Raw genomic sequence first — 22,218 nt, 5'->3', positions numbered from 1 at the left:
TTAAAATGGCTACCAAAGAAAATATTATCAAGTTATGCCTTTACGAGTGATAAGTGGTCGTAAAGTCATAGGAACGTCACTAAAAGCGGTGAAGAAAAAGTGTTTTTTTTTTGTTAATTTCACGGGAAATCATGTTAGGCAGCAGGAAATTATTAATTCACTGCTAATTTAATTTCTATAACTGACTATTGGCATGCACGCTAAATTCTAGTTGGAAATATTTCCATGCTCGTAAGTAGCAATGAAAGATGTTGTCGTTTTTTATTTGCTATTAGTGAGCGTGATAATGGAGCCAAAGGAATTCACATAAACTTTTTGGCTTAAACATAAATTAAGAAACGCTTTCTGGGGGCACTTGTCTATGATTTTTAGAAATGTCACTCCATTTCAATCGAAAATTACGTTTTGAAATATCAAGTAGTGATATCAAGTTAACTCTCAATGATATTAAAATCGATATCCGCAGTGAAACTTATAGTATACTAACACAAGATTTGGCGTGAAATAAGTTCGACGTTATGCAAGAATATCTATTATTGATTTTGGAGTTTTGACTTAAGCGTTGAAACTAGCGTATGCACATCTTGCATAATGAAAACGATTGATGTTTGAGGAACCAAGCTGGTTGCTTTGCAAATTAACCTTACGTAGTGATATTGAGGCAAAATTTACTTTGTGTTTTGGTCTCAACGGTAACAAAATCTAAGTGGATATTTGAAAATGTCATTTATTTGTTATGGAATCTCTTACAGTTTAAAATTAGTTTCTAAGATAATTCAACCTTTCCTTTACTTGCATTTTGTATTAATATTAATGTTTAACAACATTTAAAAGTATATTATATTATAAGATAAATTAATATGTAGAAGATTTTGCATATTCAGAAATTAGATGAAAGTAAGACCACCATTGCAAAGTTAAATCGTAATTAACAAATCTTAGAACGTTTGGTCTCACACGCGTGATCTGTGAAAACGTACGTAGTAAGTAAAGTTTTGAACTGTGCAGAACTGTTTTTTATTTTCATCAAATATGCCAAATGTGTCCTTTGTTAAAAACACGAAAATATCGACGTTATCTCAACGTTTTAAGGATAAACTATTTATTTTTTCCATTTGTTTTCCAGGGAATTGTTTCAGTTGGAAGGCAATATGTCAACCTTATTGGTTTAAAGAGCTGTTTGGCCATTTTATTTGGCTTTTCTGGCGCTTATGCTTTATCTGTGGTTTCAAATTACTGGTTGGTTCTTTGGACTTCAGATATTCAGTCATCATTTGCGGATCAGAGCAATGCCACTATGTCAAAAATTGAAAGACTCTCAATATTCGGAGCAATTAATCTGGCGCATATTAGTATTTCCCTAGTATCTGGAATCTTTTTACTGTTTTTTATACTAAACGCCGCGGTTAAAATGAATCAAAAACTACTAGAGTCGGTTTTGAAATCACCGTTAGCCTTCTTTGACACAACTCCAGTTGGACGTATACTCAATCGCTTTACAACTGACATCCAGGAAACCGATCAAGGAATGAACTTTTCTTTGCTGATGAGTTTCACATTTGCATATCAGACGGTATCTTTATTAATAGCTGTAATAGTTGAAATTCCATTCTTTGCGTTGGCAATAGGGTTTTGCTTAGTGCCATTCATATTTATTAAAGTAAGAACCAATTTTATTCTAAGTAGTACAATTCATTTGACCCGTAACCTTCACCATATTAAAAAAAGTATCAGTAATATTAAAAATAATCAGCTAGGCTAATACCCAAGCCACCACATTAGGCTTAAGTCGCCATTTGACTTTTAAAGCCATAAATTCAGGGGATACAATGCGTGGGAGGGTGGTGGCAAGCCATTCACGCCACGTGAGCCAACAGCTCCCTGCACTCACTATTACCTTTAACCTCAACAAGTTTTTATGGAAGGGGAAACCGAAGAGCTCGGGGGAAAACCTATTAAACCAGTAGGGAGAGAACTTGCAAACTCAACGCAGTTGAAGTGGTTCCGAGTTTTCACCCAGTGCCACAAACTAGGCGAGGCAAAAGTGCTAACCACTCCGTATAATAGTAAAAATTTTAAACCACATCTCTGTTTATAATCAGGTTGCGTTTACTAAATTCACGGTTAATATTAATAATAGTTGATTTTGACTGTAATATAGGATGTCTACCTAGTTTTGCTCAAAGGCTCTTGGGAAAGAACTCACGTAGAATCAACATCAGTGTTACTTCTGAGTAAGTAAAAGGACAGTTTGAACAACGTAACGACATCTCCTGACCAAAGACTGAATTTTTGATAACGTTTCTTTAATGTTAATTGCCAAACGCAAACAATAAATTAAGTTAGAAGAAACCACCTATGGACTGTGAGAAGGATGATAAAATACGCGAAATAGTAGATTAGTCGATAATTAAAAGGGATAATATAGCTAAATCCTAAACAAATTTGAAGAAATTAAAAAACTCACTAATAACTCGTACCAATAGGTCTTTGAGCAAACAAAAAACGCGAATCTCGGATCAAATAGATCTTCGAGTAATAAACTACATAAAAACTAAATAAAATAGCCAGAAATTCCAACGGTAGACCGGTTTCGTTCTATTTGGAACGAATTAATTAAGGTAAATGCGTGTAAAATGCTTTAGGATCAAGTAAGCTTAGGTAAACTTAGGTATTTCTGACAAAATTGAAAATTTTGGCGACTAAAATGGCCAGAGTTCAGAATAACGAAACCAACTAGATTCAGGCAAATATGAATACATGGATTATACCCGATTAAAATACCTTATAATATGTTAAAAAATGTTGCATGGGTGCAAAGGAATTAATCTTAATTTGAGGAAATACGAACGATTTAAAATAAATAAGAATCAATTGAAATAAATTCGAGAAAATTAAGGTTTGTAGAAAAAGCGATATTAGTTATAGGTAAGCAAATTTCATTACTTCAAATGTATTATAGGTTAGTGCAATTCATTTCAGTAGCTGCGAATTTGAAATTTCAGTAATCTAGTTAGTGTTATGTTTTGCGTTGGTGAAGAAGTTGGGTAAATTTAGTTAACGTGTGTTTAATAAGGTTAAGTTTAAATTAAAATGTCATTAATTTGAAATCGTTTCTAGTTTATTAAGGTTAATAGGAAAATGGATTTAAATTAGGCTAATGCAATATATTTGTTAGAAATGAATTGTTTTATTTGGGCAAATTTATTTAATTTTAGTAATTTTAAGTAAGAGTAAGTAAAAGGAAATAAGGTTGACTTCTTTGAATATTTTTATCCGGTGAATTGGGATCTATTTACTAAAACGTTTAAAACCTAAACTGTTTTTCACTGGAACGGCCTTTAGTTTTAAACAGGAAACACACCATAGCTGTTTTGAGACTTCCTCCTGAGACTGGGAAACGTTAATCATCCTCGAGAAAATGGAGGCACAAGGTCTTGCTCCCCTTTGTTTAAATTTTATGAGTTACTTTAAACTGATCAGTGGAGTATAAAATCGAGATTACGGTATCCCTAAAAGCTATTTAAGTTTTTAATTTTAATTAATTAATTTTTTTGTAAATCCTCCGATTATCAAAATGGTTTCAAGTGGTGTTAAGTAAAATCGTGTTAAATTTACGAGTAAAAGAACCGGATTATTGTTTTCACTTTTCCAATATTACCAAATAAATTAGCATGTTCCTAATTATTTATCCTTTCCCAGTCTACTCGACTTAGTTTCGAAATTTCCTTTATTTACTAGAAATTGTCTTAAGTTAACCGAATTTTAATTATTTTCCAGTTACCCTAACTATCCGACGTTAACCCAAATTAATTTAATTTACCGCACTTTTTCGCTCTAACTGATTTAATAAACTGTAACCAGTTTACTGAATTTAATATAAAAGTTCCAAGTTACTCAAATGCAGGGGATTACATATTAAGGTCTACTAAATCCTTAAGTTTAAATCAAATCGGCGAGAAAAGCCTACGGTTGTCTTTTGTCAAGTATCATTGGTTTTTAGATTATGAAATTAGGATTATTGTTCCGTTTCGGAGTTAGCTAGGAAAATAATTTGAAAATATTTTTATTATTTGGTCAATTACAATTATTTTTTAATTCAAAATGTTTTATTGTGGACTTCTTAAATAAACTCTTATACATGTATACGATTGATATTAAGGATGACAAACCTTTAAATCGAATGGCCAAATAACTGATTTAATTTCTTTTAAACCCCAATTTTATACATACATATAGTCAGAATATTTTTCTTTAGATTTGTACTTTTTAAACAAGGCCTAGAAAAGTTAACCAAAGGTAATTTTATCTTATGAGATATATGTGTAAAATAAACTCGGTTTTTGAAACCAGCTTGATGGGCCTCCTCTGAAAAGATTTTAAGAGATAATTGAGTCTAATTCGTTTTCTGACCCTCTCCAAAGATCATTTACCCTTCGGTTACGAAACACAAGAATTAGTATAGCATATGGCCAGAACTTCGTCATTGAACTGAAGAATACGTAAAATTTCCAAAGGGATAAAGGAAATTAAAATATTTTAGTTAAGTCCAAACCAAGGGAAGTTACGACTTAAAACTCGAGCTCACGCAGCCCGTGTTGTTAAACGAAAACCAAGTTTTACAATTCGATATCGTCGACTGAACTAAAACCATATAGTTTTTTTAATTGAAAGCATGAAACAAAAATGGCTATTTTGGTGCTATTCTAGATGATTTTTATGCGGTTAAACATCACGTATAAAGAATATATTTCAACTAAATTATATTTGGGATAAAATTTCTATCGACTATACATTTCAAAAAGCAAAATTATCTAAAAGTTACACAAGGCTAATTTTTAGGTGTTTCTCCCACCCTCCCGGCAACCGGGGATCAAGATATTAAAAGTCGCTAGATGACTTGGGCCTAGGGTATTATCCTAGCTTTTTATTATTGATGAATCTTTGAATTTTTAAGAATATAAATTCGATATTGCAAAGACAAATTAATTGGGTTTTATATGAAACTTGTCAAAAGTATTCTTATCTTAAAATATATTTGGTTGTTAAACTAATCTTTTGGGAAACTTAACGCTTTTAGGTGTATTACTCGAAAGCTCATCGACAGTTGAAGAACTTATTCGTCAACTCAAACTCTCCTCTGTTCACCCATTTTTCTGATACTTTGGCCGGTGCCAGCGTCATCAGATCTCTGAAAGCTACAGACATATTCACAGAAAAAGCATTTTCACTTATTGATGACAACGAAGCTAAATTTTATTCCTGGGTAGTGAGTGTGAGGTTAGAAACTTTCATATATTTCAATTAAACAGTGTTATCACGTCTAGTGTACAATTGCTTGTATTTATTTTATTTCTATAATTATATATAACTTTACACCTCTTTACGGTTTCATTAATAAAAATATTCTTGGTGCTAGGGTTGCCGCGGTCTGGTTCAGTTTGGTTCGGTTCAAGTTACGGTTCTTCAAGATACATGTAGCAATTTATTGGAACCGCAACTGAACCGAACCAGGAATTTCGGTTCAATTCTGCTTTCTTCGGTTCTACACTGCAACCCTACTGACAAGTGTTAGTGCTTTGAATAATTTGAATATTTAGTGGTATATTATTGAAATTTCGTTTTTTGCGTAATGCCCATCGAAGTCGCTCATGCTAGTTTAAAGACTTTGGGTTTCAATTTCTGTTGTAACTGGTTCCGAAAATATTTATTATTGATAGTCATATCTACACTAACTCAACGGGTCGATTAAGTTGGCCCCCCTTTTTTGATTTCCCAGAAAATTTCTCTATCAATTTTAGGCACCCACAATGCGACAAAATGCGACAGCAAGATAAAGAGATGCGACTTAACCATTATCGAGATATAATTAAAATTAAAAGGGGGCTAAATTAACTTCAGCCCCCATAATTTCGTTATTCAACCAGGACACAATATCATAGGCACTACATGTCAATGCGAAGAAATACGACAGATATAATTTTGATTGCGGAAAAATTATTTATGAGAAAATTAATAGAGAAAGTGGGGGGGGGGCTAACTTAAGAGTAACCCCCCCCCATATTATTTCATGATTTTAATTAACCTTAATATAAAGAGACGTCAATGCGAATTAATGCGAAACTATTTTTAACGAATGCGACAAATTAGTTTATGAGATAATAGACAAATGAAAAAAGGGGGCTAATTTAATGGCAGCCCCCCCCGAAATATAAAAAAAAGTTATATAAATAATTAAGTCGTTAACGCGGACCAATGCGACAATCATTTTTCCAAATGCGACATCAATAAAAATAGATCTTCGTAAACAGATAGGAATGTGACCCGTAATAGATAATATAATAATAATAATAATAATCAGCTAAGCTAATACCCAAGGCACCACCTTAGGCCTAAGTCGTCATGCGACTTTTGAAGCCCTTAATTCAGGTGGCCGGGTTACAATGCGTAGGAGGGTGGTGGCAAGCCCTGCATGCCACGAGATTGAGCCAACAGCTCCCTACACTAACTATTACCGTTAACCGTAATGGGGGCTAATTTAATAGCAGAACCCAAATTTTATATATATATAATTTGTAATAAAAAATAAATTACGTCGTTAACGCGGACCAATGCGACAATCATTTCTTCAAAAGCGACATCAATAGAAATAGTTCTTCCTCACCAGATTGTTATGTGACCAATAATAGATAAAAAAGGGGGCTAATTTATTGGCAGCCCCCAAAATATAATAAAAAAGTTTAAAAAAATAATTTGTGAGTTTAACGCTAATTAACGCGACAATCGTTTTTTCAAATGCGACATCAATAGAAAGAGTATTTCCTAACCAGAATTTTTTTATCAGATTTAGAAAAAAAAAACAGTCTAAGGAGACGGGAGAAGGCAATCAATTAATGCACCCCTATTTTACACCAATTCAACAAATTAGGTAAAGTAAAAAGCTAATTTATTTGTAGCCTCAGAATGTTAAAAATGAAAAAAAAAATTAAATTATGTTTTTAACGCGGAACAATGCGACAACACCTTTAATAATTGCGACAATATTTAATACCTGTGAAACTAACTACTAAATGCACTCCATTTGTGTTTTAGAAGCGATAGTTTTATTCAAGAAAAATGATAGTACCGATTGCGTATGATTACGAATCATCTCTATTCGAAAGCAACACCTGGGTGACTGCTTGCGACATCAGTTTAAAGAATGTGACCTTATTTTAAGTGAATGCGACATCATTTTAAGTGAATGCAAGCTCAATATAAAAATGTAACATCAATATAAATGATTGCGACATCAATATAAATGAATTCGACCTAATTTTAAATGATTGCGACCCTATTTTAAATTAATACGACAATTTTTATGCGAAACCATAAAATGAATGCGACATCAATATAAATTAATGCGATATCAATATAAATAAATGCGACATCTATATAAACGAATGCAACATCAATTTAAACGATAATACCGCATTCATTTAAAGTAATATATTTATTTAAATGTTGTCGCATTCATTTAAAATGAGGTCGCATTCATTTATATTGATGTCACATTCATTGATATTAATGTCGCATTCATTTATATTGATGTCGCATTCATTTATATTAATGTTACATTCATTTTATGGTGTCCAAATAAAATGATGTCGCATTAATTTAAAATAAGGTCGCATTTATTTAAAATTAGGTCCCATTTATTTATATTAATGTCGCATTCATTTAAAATGAGGTCGCATTCATTTATATTGATGTCGCAATCATTTATATTGATGTCGCATTTATTTATATTGATGTTACATTCATTTATATTGATGTTACATTTTTATATTGATGTCGCATTCACTTATAATGATGTCGCATTCACTTAAAATAAGGTCACATTCATTAAAATGATGTCGCAAGAAGTCACCCAGATGTCGCTTTCGAATAGAGATGATTCGTCATCATACGCAGTCGGTACTATCAGTTTTCTTGAATGAAACTATCGCTTCTAAAACACAAATAGAGTGCATTTAGTAGTCGCAATTAATAAAGGTGTTGTCGCATTGGTCCCTGTTAAAAACATAAATTTGTTTTCAATTTTTAATATTCTGAGGCTACCAATAAATTAGCTTTTTACTTTACCTAATTTGTTGAATTCGTGTAAAATAGTGTTGCATTAATTTGATTGCCGTCTCCTTAGATTGGTTTTTTATCTAAATCTGATAAAAAAATCTGATTAGGAAATACTCTTTCTATTGATGTCGCATTTGAAAAAGCGATTGTCGCGTTAATTAGAGTTAAACTTGCAAATTATTTTTTTAAACTTTTTTATTATATTTTGGGGGCTGCCATTAAACTAGCCCCCTTTTTTATCCATTATTGGTCATATTCCAATCTGGTTAGGAAGAACTATTTCTATTGATGTCGCATTTGGAAAAATGATTATCGCATTGGTTGGCGTTAAGGACGTAATGCAATTTTTTTACTTCTTTATTATATTTTGTGGGCTGCCATTAAACTATCCCTCTTTTTTTATCTATTATTAGTCACATAACAATCTGGTTAGGAAGAACTATTTCTATTGATGTCGAATTTGAAGAAATGATTGTCTCATTGGTCAGCGTTAACGACGTAATTTATTTTTTTTACAAATTATTTATTTAAAATTTGGGTGGTTCCATTAAATTAGCCCCCATTTAATTTTATCTATTACTGGTCACATTCCAATCTGGTTACGAAGAACTATTTTTATTGATGTCGCATTTGGAAAAATGGCTTCGCATTGGTCCACGTTAACGACGCAATTTAATTTTTTTTCATAACTTATTTTTTTATATTTCGGGGGCTGCCATTAAATTAGCCCCCCTTTTTTCGTTTGTCTATTATCTCATAACCTAATTTGTCGCATTCGTTATATATAGTGTCGCGTTAATTCGCATTGACGTCTCTTTGTATTAAGGTTAATTAAAATTATGAATTAATAGGAGGGGGTTACTGTTAAATTAGCCCCCACTTTCTCTATTAATTTTCTCATTAACTATATTTTCGGAATCAAAATGGTATCTGTCGTATTTCTTCGCATTGACATGTAGTGGCTATGATATGGCATCCTAGTTGAATAACGAAATTATTTGGGCTGACGTTAATTTAACCCCCCTTTAATTTTAATTATATCTCGATAATGGTTAAGTCGATCGTACAAAAAAATCTACCTTGACTTTTCCACAAGTATCCAATTCAGATATCTGAGAACTGGAAAAATCTGTCTAATAACGAGTCCAAAACTACAATAAATTTATTTTCAGATGGATGTCCTTCCTAGTAAATTTGATACTAACTGTGCTGTTATGCATTTCTTCTCTATTCGCCATACTGTCAAAAGAATTCCTCTCACCTGGAATAGTTGGATATATTTTAACCAACGTGAACACGGTTTGTGTTATTTAATTATCACCTAAGTAAAACCATTCCAGAAAATTTATTTAATTAAATAAATGGAAAAGCATTGATAACTTTTATGAACATGGCCCACATAGAAAATGCCTAAGTAAATAAAATAAATTTAAGGACTTTACTCGAGCTTACCATCGTAAAATGGTTTTTGAATGGACCCTATAACACCTACGCAAAAAATCTTTAGTTCAGACCAGACTTGGAAATAGTGATCTTAAGTTTTTTTTATTGAGAGCCACTGGCCCAAGCGGGGGGGGGGGGGGGGGGGGGGATTGGGGGGAAAATTAAAATTAGGTAGGGAAAATAGGAAAATAAAAATTATTTACGTTACTTACATAACATTTATTAACTAAACCAAGCAAGTAAATTATAATATCACACATAATAATTTGTAACGCTAGATCCCGCTCTCGTATAGGGTAGGATAACAGTTTCAAAAACGGCGTATAAATCATGTTCCAGAAATTTCCGTAAAATGTTTAATAAATATTTTTAAATTAAATTGAGAGCCCCGGTGGCCCGCAACCCCCGTTCGAATGATTTATTTTAAGAGCCCACTGATTTTTATTAAGAGCCATTGGCCCCAAGACTCCCGCTAATTCCAAGTCTGGTTCAGACATACCAATTACAGATACATTGCTCTTCACGTGAAAAATAATTATAGTAAGTTAAGAAATATGAAAAATGATTTTTATTTTAAGCAATATTTTCAATGTAATATTTGGGCAGAACAGGATAGGATGTTCGACATTTATTATTTGCTTGAATTGTGTAAAATATTTTTGACAAGGCCAAGATTTCCTGAAACTTGCTGGATATTTTAACATTTTGTAAATTGCCATATATTTGTTGGACCAGTCTCCATCAAGTAATCGCTTTTTGGTTGTGACGATGCCCGTTTTATTCGGCAATAATACAACAGTTGTTGTAATTTAAGTAACAGTGCTCAACGAGTTATGGGGTGTAATACAAATCTAGGTATTTGGGGTTTCTAAGGGAAATTTGTACTTCGGGTTTGGTAGAAACTTAGATATTTGATATAGAGTTGATTTGTTTTTAATCTAGGTATTTGGGGTTTCTAAGGGAATTTTTAATTTCGGGTTGGGTAGAAACTTAGATATTTGATATAGAGTTGATTTGTTTTTAATTGTCTGAGCCACAGTGAAATGTGAAGTCAATCAATATGTTAGCAAAATCCCAAAAAAATTAGACGTATTTTATAACATACAATAATTTATTTCATAAATACTGAAGTCATACTGTTTAAATTGGTTATAAATTATGAAAACATAATTCATAAGAAATTTGGGATAAATTGAACTAACTTTCGAAGAGGCACAATGAAAATTCCATGTATCTTTAAAATAAAATTTTGCAAATAAGTTAATAATAAAATTAATAATCAGTTAGGCACCACGCTAGGCCCAGGTAATCTAATTTATAAATTTATCTTATTTCCGAAAGCTTTGTTTTTATACAATATAACAAAATTAAAGAGTAAGATTTCACAAAACAAATAAGCTCCACCCTACAAAATATTTTCATTAATAGAAAACAAACAAAGCGCAGCCATTGATAAGCCCACTCGAGTTTTGGTTTTTCATCTTTCAGGTTCGATTTGGTTTGCAGGTGCCCTTGTCTAGTTCTAACAAACTCTCGACGGGATTATTTGAAAAATTACACATTTTCTGCATAATTCAATTTATTTTGGAAGCCATTTATTCAATAAACATACTTTTTTATTATAACGTTCATAAACGTTTTTTCACATAGTGTTTTGTAGCCATTTGTCTAATTTTTTGGTAGGTAGTTGTGAAATAGATGTTCTAATAAATTTATACTTGCCCTATAAAATTTCTTTAAAAAAACCAAAAAATGCTAATTGAAATAACACGATTATAATGGAATATCACGATTGTAATTCTATATCATAATTATATTGGAAAATCAAGATTAAAATTAAATAAACAAGATGATTATAAATCCACATATTTTTTATCATTAAATATAACCAAGAATGTATTTATTTATACTCAGGGATAATGAATATGTCGAGACTATCGCAGTGCCGTATTTCCGCCTAGGCCAACCTAGGCCGTGGCCTAGGGGCCCATCCTTGGAAGTGGCCCTCCAGTGACCGTAATTACTGTATTCGAAGGCATAAATCTATAATATCAATCGTAATTTTTATTGGAGAAATTCCTAGCTAGAAGATTTTGTTTTAAAATTACCAAAAATTCTGCTTGGCAGTTTACGGACGCAGCCTTAAATCGCAATGTTGCATAATTATCGCATATTTAGTCGACGTTTGTCGTGGATTTTCTTTTGTACATTTTTCAATGGTTAGATGCTTTAGCGCCTGCTGCCGTCGGAAGGGGAAAATTCGGAAATGGTCTTCAGCATAAAGGCTCGTGACACTCGTCCAATGAAATTCGTACACAACCCTTCGTTAGCGTGTTTAAAGGCTAGCTGCTTTCTCCTTGTGTTTTTGTTGCTCCTAGGTTCCAGGGATAAGATTAAATGCAGCGCGTGAAAAGGGGGCCCAGACTCCTTATCTGCCTATGGGCCCAGGATTTCTAAGTCCGGCCCTGGACTATCGACGGACACGTTGAGGCCCTAACCCCGTCACGCTAAGGGGGGGGGGGGGAAAGGTGGTCTTATTTTTTGCGACCTCGCAGCAGCTTTAAACGCGTCGAAAAACGTAATTTTTAAGAACCAATGAGATTGCAGTATTATTTGATTTTATTAAAGTGGGGGAGCATACCGGGGGCCCCAACGGGTGAAATTGGAGAAACGCTAAACATAATCTCGACATATTCATTCTCCCTGAGTATAAATAAATACATTCTTGATATAACGATAATTATTAAAAGTAACGATTTTAAATTAATTATCACTATTATAAATAAATATCACGATTATAATAAAATATTAATATTAAGCCTAATTTAAAAATAATCCTGATAAGTCCTGACTTCGACTTTTCGTTATACCGATAACGTATTTTACTATGTTTTATTCAGTAATTGTGAGTAGGAGTTTTTCCAATTCATATTTAAAGAGAAATTTTCTATTTCCCAAAATATATATTTTTCTTTATTTTTCTTATTTTGCGCTTAAGCACGTCTTATTGCATTAAGTCTACATTTTATTGTAGAAACAGAAAAGGCCTCACTAATTCTAGTTTTGTTCGTGTTAATTTTAAGATTAACGCGGGGAAGTAATAAATAGAAAGATTTTAATTAAATAGCTCGATTATAATGAAATATTTCGATTACATTTATATATCACGATTAATATATATCTAGATAATAAATATATATCACAATTTTAATTAAATATCACCATTTTAATTAAATATCACTTATAATTAAATATCACAATGTTGATGTTTTGAATTATCACGATAAATTGAAATATCACAATTATAATGAAATATTACGGTTAATATTAAATATCACAATTATAATTATCTGTTTTTGAGTTTGATATCGATAATTTAATTTTCCAATGACTATGAAAGTAAAGCTCAAAATGTTTTTGTAATCGTTAATTAATCTTTAAATTTTCAATTTTTTGCAGATTACACCTGTAGTGTCTTTGATGTTATGTCAATTTACATTTGTTGAGGCTTCTTTTGTGAGTCTGGAGAGGATATTTGAATATTTAAATTTAAATCCTGAAGTGAGCTATATTTATAATTTATCGACACAATGCCCTTTATTGTTAAATAATAATCCAAGTTTATTTAGTTCTATTGTGCTCGTATACTAAAACGAATGCTACACGACTTTCTATGAGAGTGAATTTTTTAATATTAATTAATTCACTCTTCAAAAAAGATACTTTTCTTCAGGGCAAAGCTTAATTGGTGCCCGTACGGTGAAAAAATCGAAAGATTCGCACTTTTATTCAGCCCCAAATTTTTTATCCTCACGTGACGAACCAGAATCGATAACTAAACTTCATGATGGCTAAGACACCTGCAACGTTGCGAGTTAGATGTTGTCTAGAACGTATGAGGAGTTTGGTTTATATTTTAGCTCCATAATAGAAATATATGCTGCCTAGGGCCCTTTACAACCCTTACTTTTTTCAGTGTCCCTTACATATTTATATAGTCTGTCTAGAGCCCGAAACCAAACTAACTGACGACATAGCCCCGTAACGAAATTAGATTCTAGTTAATGAATAGAACGGGAAACAAAACCCAATGAGGACTGGGGAAGTAGCGACGCTAAATTCAGACTAGGGCTTTTCACAATGATAAGTGTTATCTAAATAAATCAGCCAACTAAATTAAAATAGCAATAGACGCTTAAATATAAACTGTTCAGCGATTTGCCTAGAAGAAGTAATACCGAGAGCCACGACATACTTGTAAAAGCGTTTTATTTTAAAGCGCGTGCTCCTTAATATTTGAATATAGAAGGCTCGTTCAATTTCGCTCGCGCCTTCTGAAAGAAACCAAATTCGCGAGCGCTATCAACTTTAGCCTTACAAATAAAACTAACATAAACACGTGACTTTTTATTCAGCTACTCACGCATGCGCGTAGGGGAGGAAATAAAAAGAGATTGGCATTTATGGAAGTGCTTATTGTGGTAACTTTGTATTAATTATATGGAAATAAAATTAATTATAGATAAGATGCATTTCATTTGGAAAAAATATTATTCTAGATAAGTTTGAATTGTCGAAAGGTAGTCATCGTCTACAATAGCTTAATCGACTTTAATCGAGAAAAGGGGCAATTATGCTGGTTAAACTAAATCCACGGAATATGTCTCTAAAATTAAAAAGGTACAAAATGATTCATCTTAAGATAAGGTAACCCATCTCTTTGACAGTGTACGAAATATTTAAGTAATGAGCACTCCATTTCTTTTTACATTTATTGCGAGACCTTTTAAGCGTATTCTATTTCGAATTGGTTTTACTTGCAAAATTAGTTCTATTAAAAGGAATTGAAAAACCTGGGAAAAATTCCGTACTTCATAAACCCAAAAATAAGTGGCACATTTTAATGAATCATCAGTATCCATTGCTTTAAATGCGATGCATGTTTAAAATGCGCGTGGTTTTGAAGGGAAGTTGCGTATGTTTGAAAGCAAAAAGTAAATACCAAAAGTTTAATAATAAACGAATAATTAGTCTTGTGCTCAATCGTTTCAAAGTTTATTAAAGCAATTATCATTTCACGAACGTTTTCCCCAAACAGGCAGATTGGACAAAACCGAAAGTGCATTTACCTAAACAATGGCCTGATAAAGGTAAAATAATATTTCGGAATTATTCAACTCGTTACCGTGAAGGATTGGACCTGGTTTTAAATAACATATCTTTTGTTGTCAATCCAATGGAAAAAGTAAGAAATTATGTAGTTTTAAAAATATTAAGAATTGAGATGACAAGATTCATAAATACTCTACAAAACCGCTTACAAGTTGGAATTCAATTTTGTTGTAACACACACTGTACATTTTCCTCTAACCTTCTTAAAACATGGCATGTCAATTTTGATTAAAAATAACTGTCTTCGGCTCTTTTTAAGAATTTGTCAATTATCACCGAGTAAAACTTTGGCCAATGTAAATATTAAATGAAAGATAACCCAAAAAACATTTAAATATATAGGATTGGTTTTTGTTATATAAATTAACATTTTCGTTTTTTACTTTCTTGTTGTCTTTGTTATAAAAATACAAAGATGGTATAAAAATCATTTTGCATATATTAAAATGTAATTTAAATTGAAATAAATAGGTTGGTGTGGTAGGAAGAACAGGTTCTGGCAAATCTTCTTTGACATTGGCTCTCTTTCGTATGATCGAGCCAGCAAACGGAGAAATCATAATCGACGGACAAGATATCAGCAAACTGGGTCTACACGACTTGAGATCCAGAATGACCATCATTCCTCAGGACCCAGTTCTCTACTCCGGGACCCTGAGATTCAACTTGGATCCTTTCAACTTATACAATGACGACGAACTTTGGACGGCTCTGGAATTAGCTCATTTAAAAACTCTCGTGAAGACGTACGAAAATGGGTTAAATCACGAAATGATGGAAGGTGGACAGAATTTTAGGTCAGATTTTATTAGATTTAATAAATCGAGTGAATTCCGATTTCGTTATTGGTCTACAGTTTGGAATCCTCTAATAATAGAGGATTTTACTGCGTTGTAACTCACCTAGCAAAGTATGACCAGTTCTTATCAGAAGTCTTTTCGAACAGATTTATTCATATTTAATCGTATTCTACGGCGGAGACTTTTAGTCTAGGTGATTATTTGACCTTAAATCCCTGGCAGACCCACGCTGCATACTATAAGTTGACTAGAAGTTTGGCTTCTTAAAACTCAATTTTCTTTAAAAGTTCCCGAACCTGGAACAATTTGTAAAATTAATTTAAATATTTTTAGGGATTTCGTTAGTTTTATTATGTTTATCTATTTAATTTTTTTAATGTTTTGTATCGTACTGGCAACCACAACGAACTGGCTAAGAAATGTTGGTATTTGCGATCTTACAAGGGAAAGTCTTGGACTGTAAGTCGGAGATCCGACAAAAAGATATGACAACCGTTAGACCATGCCGCAGGAAGGAATCAGCCTGGCGGATTTTTGAGCAGAGGCAAATGGTCAAGTTTTATGACTTTTAAAAATTTTGACCTTGGTCGAGCCGGAAATTCATTATGGGATTTTATATGATTATTTCATGAGCACCAAAGGGTCCTCCCTTGGCAACATTTTGAAATTTTTACGTTTGTGATGCCCATGTCAAACACGCGTAAAAGTGGTCATTCAAAGTTGAAATTGGTAAAATGGTCCAAAATGGCCATTTTGATTTAGGAGTAGTCAATATGGTTAAAAATTGTCAGTTGGCGATGGGAGTGGTCAATATGGTCAACAGTGGTCAGTTTGTGATGGGAGTGGTCAAGATCGTACAAATTGGACAGTTTGCTATGGGAGTGATCAATATGGTTCAAAATGGTCAGTTGGCGATGGGAGTGATTAATATGTCACAAATTGGTCAGATTGCGATGGGAGTGTACAATATGATCCAAAATGGTCATTTTGCTATGGGAGTCTCCATAATAAACAAAAATGGTCAGTTTACCTAACGCCCCTAAAAACATTGGATTACGTCAAGTTACACCAAAAGGAGTTCCATATTGACCACTTCCATAGCAAACTGAAGCTTTTACGCATGTTTGACATGAGAATCACAAAGTAAAAATTTAAAATTTTGCATAGGGTCTTTGGTGCCCATGAAATTAGCATAAAAAATCTCATAAGGAATTTCCGAAAGGTCATTAAACTTGACCATTTGACTCTGCTCAAAAATCCGCCCGGCTGATACCTTCCTGGGGCATGGTCTAAAGGTTGCCATAACTTTTCTCGGATCCCCGACTTACAGTCCAAGACCTTCCCTTGTTAGTATTAATATTTCTATTATAGTTATAATTATTGTACAAAAAAATATATTATTTTAAATTCTACTAATATAGAAGAATTTTATTTCAAATACAGAGAACAGAGTTTTTACCCAACAATCATTAACTTATATAATTATACATCAAAGAAAATTACAAAATTATAATTTCGCTCTAAAGCTTAGCTGATGTTGCTTACTCTATATTCGTCTTTAGTCCATGATGTTAAACATTCGTTTGAAACTTCATATTACGCATGTATAAATCTTGATAAACTCTTTGTTCCTAATTTAGTGAAATCATTTGTCACAAGACGCATAAAGTCATAAAATAATGATAACTTCTATGATTGGGAACAACGAAATTTATTTATTAATAAGGGCCTTCATCTATTTGTGTAGCGTTGGCCAGCGCCAACTGGTCTGTTTGGCAAGAGCGCTTATACGGAAGACGAAGATTTTGGTGATGGATGAAGCAACGGCTTCTGTGGACATGGAAACGGACGAGCTCATTCAAGCCACAATTCGGGAACAATTCAAATCTTGCACAATTATCACAATTGCGCATAGAATAAACAGTATCATGGATTACGACAGGTAAAAATACACGCAATCGACTTATTAATATGTTCTTTCAAGATCCTAAAAGCAAAAACAGGAACTTCATTTCCAGTAGTATAATCGCAAAAATGACTAAGACATAGTGCTGCATGGCAAATTGGATCAGCATAAGGGATTTCGCTGTATCTCCTACGAACGAACGGGGATAGGGAGCGAGGCCCCACAACTACCAACAAATAACGGATAATAACAACGAGTGCCCTCTCCGCCTGAAAATCGGAAATTAACATATCGCGATACGGCTGCATGTGGATATATTTTTTGCTATTTTGCCTAACAACCAGGAGCTGCTAAAACGGTTGTTAATTTATGGTGAATGCGGTAGAAACGCCCATGAATTAGATGGATTACAACAATACCCCAACTAATAATGATAATCATAATCAGCTTTGTTACTACACCAGGCAGCACTATAGCACAAAGTAATTTAGTATCGTTTAATGCTTTTAAACCAGGTGGCTGGGCTAACAAAAACTTCATACTCGTTGAAGTACGGCGAAATGATTTTATGGTTTTGTGGAGTGCACCTCGTGGTCAAGCGGCTACAGGAAAAGCACTGCCCTAGCCTTTCTTTCGAATACTCGTAAAAAAAATCGGTATTTCCAAAACCTGCACTACCACCGCTTTGGGCAGTGGGAAACGTCAATCCACAAGGCAACGCGCATTCAGTATTTTCGTAATTTCCAGCTTTAATCAATTTTCTTGGAAACATTCTTAAAAAAATAAAATATGACTTTGCAAACTGAATCTTTTTGGAGGGGGCTTACTTCCCACCGGAAAAGACGAAACAATGTTTTTTTTTTTTTTTTTAGAAATAGAGCTATAGTACCCAAGACACCACCTTCGACCACATAAGCAATGTTGCGTGTGTGTGATCAAGTAACAAGGGGGCGGGTTACAATGCGTAGGAGGGTGGTGGCAAGCCGTTCATGAAATGCTACCCCAAGCAATCGATAGCTAAATGCTCGCTACTAACCCCAAAAGGCTGATTTTCTTTTTAAGTTATTCCAGATACTAAGCATAACATTGTTTCATTTTGTGTGTATAGTTAAACGGGTTGTTAAATGAATCAATCAGTCGAAATCTTAGTTTTATTTTGGGATTTTGTAGAGAAAAAATAACGTTGCTTTTCCCAAGTTGAAGTATCTTCATAATTTATGAAATTTAATAAAAAGTTTTAAGTTTAATATTGTATAACCTGGAAAATTACTCATTAAAACATATTAATCACATGAACTACAAAAGACATCAATAAGAATTTGAAACCAAATACGTTTAGGTTATTTTCATTAATAATAATTCAACTAAAAATAAATTAGTAATATATACAATATGTCTGGATGTTACATGATATTTTCGAAGTGATATAATTTCACCCTTTCCCTCTGGAAATCGTAAGTCAATATCAAATAAAATTCCAAAACCAAATCAGAGGATAGTAATGTAATAATATTTGACTTTCAAGAAATTTATTTTCCAGTTTAATCTTGCTATCTTGAAAAAAAAATTATATATATTTGAAATAACGGCAGTTTTTATATTTAAAAATATTCGTTTTTTACTCTGTTGGGGCTAGAGTTGTGACAAAATATTTCTTTTCAAAAAACAAAACCCCTACATTCTATATTTTAAAAGGAGTAAGAAAAGACCGGAGGTTTAAAGCAGCCAAACCGACTTTAAGAACATATAATGTACTCCATTTAAATTTTAAACTTTGAATAAAATATAAATTTATTTTCAGGGTGTTGGTTCTGTCTCAAGGGAAAATCGTAGAATTTGGCGCTCCTCATGATCTTAAAAGAGATAAAAAGTCGTGGTTTTCTGAACTAGCTAAACATGCGGATCTGCAAAGCAAGAACTAAATAGAAAATCTATAAATCTGTTTCATTCGGTCAAAACTCTCTTCAGTATCAATAGCCATAATCAAATGGTTAATAATTGGGGGTTTTAGATTTAGCTTTTTTTCTTATTAAAACGAATTAAAGAAATCTCTATAATGTATGTGTCCTCATATGAATCAATTAAAATAGTAGAAGGAAAGTGAGGGCGAGACTCCGATTCGAGGATCCAGGATTTAAGGGGTGAAATGGGGGTAAAATCGTCGAAAAGTCAATGTATTTAGGGTATTTCTCGCGACGATTTGTTTTCCCGTATATCAACATATTGTGTCCAGGCCAACTTGTTCATTTATCTACGCTTATCTCGAAAGATACTTGAACGTATATCTTATCAAGTTTTATCGTACGGAATAAGTTGAAATGATGTAAAAATTGATAACCTAGGCGACGCGTGCGCAGATTACCCCGGGGGACGCGGTTAATTTGAATTTAAGAGTGTTTTGACGTCATGGAATATTCGTTGTTAAAGTAGAATGGGAATATTTTTAAACTTCATTTTAATATCATTGTAGTATGCTTGACACTTGAACCAATCTCACGAGTATTTCTTAAAACGTATATCTCGATCGCGTTTTATCGTACGAAATAAGTAGAAATTATGTAAGTTGTATGATACTTGATAACCTAGGCAGGAAGATAGCGCGCGCGTGCGTGGATTACCTGGGAGGCGTGGATTACCTGGGAGGCGCGGATTGCCCGGGCGCGCGGTTAATTTGAATTTAAAACATGGATTCCCTCTCCGAAATAATTCATGTACCCAAAATTGGACCGCAAGTTTTTTTCTTTTAGGGGAATCTCTATGGGAGTTTAACATTACAATAAAGCTAATAGGTCCAGTTTGGGGTACTTTTGGTCCGAAATGGGGTACATAGGGCCGAAAATGGTGACTTTGGTCGTTTTAAGGGTACTTTTGTTCTATTTTGGTCCATTTTTGGGTACATCAGAAAAGCAGTTGGAAAAACGAAGAGCCTTATTTTTTTTTTTCCCACCCATCTCCAAACTCCAAAAATTTATTGCTTTAATTTATTTATCGCTTCCGTAGGTATAAAATAAGATAAAAACCACTTACCTATATTTTAATTACGGTAAATTAAAAATACTTAATTAGTGTACTAAGTTACGTTTAAAAGAACCTTTTGTAACAATTCCAATATGTAAATATAGGTATAAGGATTGAAAAAATACTTAAAGTGGTTTTACTGTTAAACTCTAAAGGAATTTAACTTTAAAGGGTATCTTAGATTATTGTTTTTAATTTTATTCAAGTTGAAAACGTATTAAGAGTCCTTCAAAGTACTATAAAAGGATTTTATTTACGAACTTAATTCATATTTTCTTCAAACTTTCAATTCGCTTTTATTACTATTTAAATACGGTAAAATATAATTCTTATACACAAATATAGTCAGAAAGATACTATAAAACACTAAAATTAAAATTAAATTAAATTTGTGTGGATAAGATTTGTAAATATCATTTTGAAACTAATAACTTTCACGCTTTATTTAAGTCAAGCCAATAAAAACAATTACCTATATTTTAAATACGGTAAAATATAAATACATTTCCGATATGTAAATAGGTAGAATAACACTATTAAAAGTTCCTTTTTCTTCTTTTAATACGACAACACACAACTCTGATACGCAAATATATAAAGAAAAAAAAATTACTCTACGTTCGATACGTTAAAATACATTTCCGATACACAAATATAGATAAAGAAATACTATAAAATGTAAAAAGGTAGAAAAATACTACACATTAACCATTATGAATTTAAGCTTACAACATCCTTCACGTATAGAGCATAACATATATGTTCAGAGTTAACTTGTTTCCTCGTTATCTTTATCGCATGTGTTTTAAATAGCGTATGGAATAAGTTAAGAATGTACTGAAATGGTGTATGTTTAAACCTTGTAGAATAAAGAGTAAAACATATGTTCAGAGTCGGCTTGATTACTAAAGCGAATAACACAGAGACGTTTCCGGTGTAGTCACGTAGGAAGAAAAATACTACAACACTCTCTATACTCTACATTCAACACGTTAAAATATACTTCCGAAATGCCAATATAGGTAGTAAAATACTACAAAATCTCTATACTTTACCTTCAATACATTAAATTACATTCCAATATGTAAATATAGGAGGAAAAATACTACAAAAGCCTCTTTTCTTGGCGTTCAATATGTTAAAATAGATTTCTGAAATGCAAATGTAGGTAGTAAATACTACAAAATCTCTATACTCTACCTTCAATACGTTAAATTACATACCAATATGTAAATATAGGTAGTAAATACTACAAAAGCCTCTTTTCTTGGCGTTCAATATGTTAAAATAGATTTCTGAAATGCAAATATAGGTAGTAAATACTACAAAAGCCTCTTTTCTTGGCGTTCAATATGTTAAAATAGATTTCTGAAATGCAAATATAGGTAGTAATTACTACAATTTAAAAAACGTTGGTAAAAAGAATATCATTTTAACTTATTTAATTGTGTTTTTTACCCAACCAAGCATTTATTTGAATAAAAGTGGTATTTATTTAAATAACCAATAGTTAAATAAAAATTGTTAAATGTTTAAATAATCGAAAGTGAACAAGCCTATTTTTTAAATAAAACAAACAGACTTTAGAGTTGATAAGATTTGTAAATATCATTTGAAACTAATAATTTTCACGCTTTATTTAAGTCAAGCAATTACATTTGTAAATATTGTAAATATTTTTAGGTAATAAAGAAATTAAGAAATGTTTTAATTAAAATATCTTTCATTTTCTACTACATTTTTAAAAATGAAAGAAGTTTAACA

At 32.4% G+C, this 22,218-nt stretch overlaps 2 protein-coding genes across 2 annotated transcripts; both read left to right on the top strand.

Moving 5' to 3' along the window:
• The first annotated feature begins 1,311 nt into the window (after positions 1-1,311).
• On the top strand, positions 1,312-9,429 carry LOC149963353 (ATP-binding cassette sub-family C member 3-like). Its single transcript, XM_090166379.1, has 3 exons — positions 1,312-1,660; positions 5,081-5,280; positions 9,288-9,429. Exons 1-3 carry the CDS (start codon positions 1,412-1,414, stop codon positions 9,427-9,429), a joined length of 591 nt encoding a protein of 196 aa, XP_090022505.1. The 5' UTR covers positions 1,312-1,411.
• A 3,633-nt stretch (positions 9,430-13,062) lies between these two features.
• LOC149963352 (ATP-binding cassette sub-family C member 1-like) lies at positions 13,063-19,661 on the top strand. Its single transcript, XM_090180468.1, has 5 exons — positions 13,063-13,119; positions 14,657-14,803; positions 15,202-15,527; positions 17,278-17,472; positions 19,238-19,661. Exons 2-5 carry the CDS (start codon positions 14,795-14,797, stop codon positions 19,356-19,358), a joined length of 651 nt encoding a protein of 216 aa, XP_090036594.1. The 5' UTR covers positions 13,063-13,119; positions 14,657-14,794; the 3' UTR covers positions 19,359-19,661.
• The last annotated feature ends 2,557 nt before the right edge of the window (positions 19,662-22,218 follow it).

Source organism: Leiobunum rupestre, chromosome 1 (assembly GCF_980474605.1).
Source record: "Leiobunum rupestre chromosome 1, qqLeiRupe1.1.hap1, whole genome shotgun sequence".
NCBI lineage: Eukaryota > Metazoa > Arthropoda > Arachnida > Opiliones > Sclerosomatidae > Leiobunum > Leiobunum rupestre.
The sequence above is the reverse complement of the archived record's forward strand: the minus strand, read 5'-3'. Positions and strand labels throughout refer to the sequence as shown.

Excerpts from the sequence above, each read along its gene's own strand:
- LOC149963353 (XM_090166379.1), top strand. The coding sequence starts at position 1,412 with ATGAATCAAAAACTACTAGAGTCGGTTTTGAAATCACCGTTAGCCTTC. Across the intron at positions 1,661-5,080 it reads TGCCATTCATATTTATTAAA|GTGTATTACTCGAAAGCTCA; the intron begins GTAAGAACCAAT and ends TAACGCTTTTAG. Across the intron at positions 5,281-9,287 it reads TCCTGGGTAGTGAGTGTGAG|ATGGATGTCCTTCCTAGTAA; the intron begins GTTAGAAACTTT and ends ATTTATTTTCAG.
- LOC149963352 (XM_090180468.1), top strand. Across the intron at positions 15,528-17,277 it reads GAAGGTGGACAGAATTTTAG|CGTTGGCCAGCGCCAACTGG; the intron begins GTCAGATTTTAT and ends CTATTTGTGTAG. Across the intron at positions 17,473-19,237 it reads AGTATCATGGATTACGACAG|GGTGTTGGTTCTGTCTCAAG; the intron begins GTAAAAATACAC and ends ATTTATTTTCAG.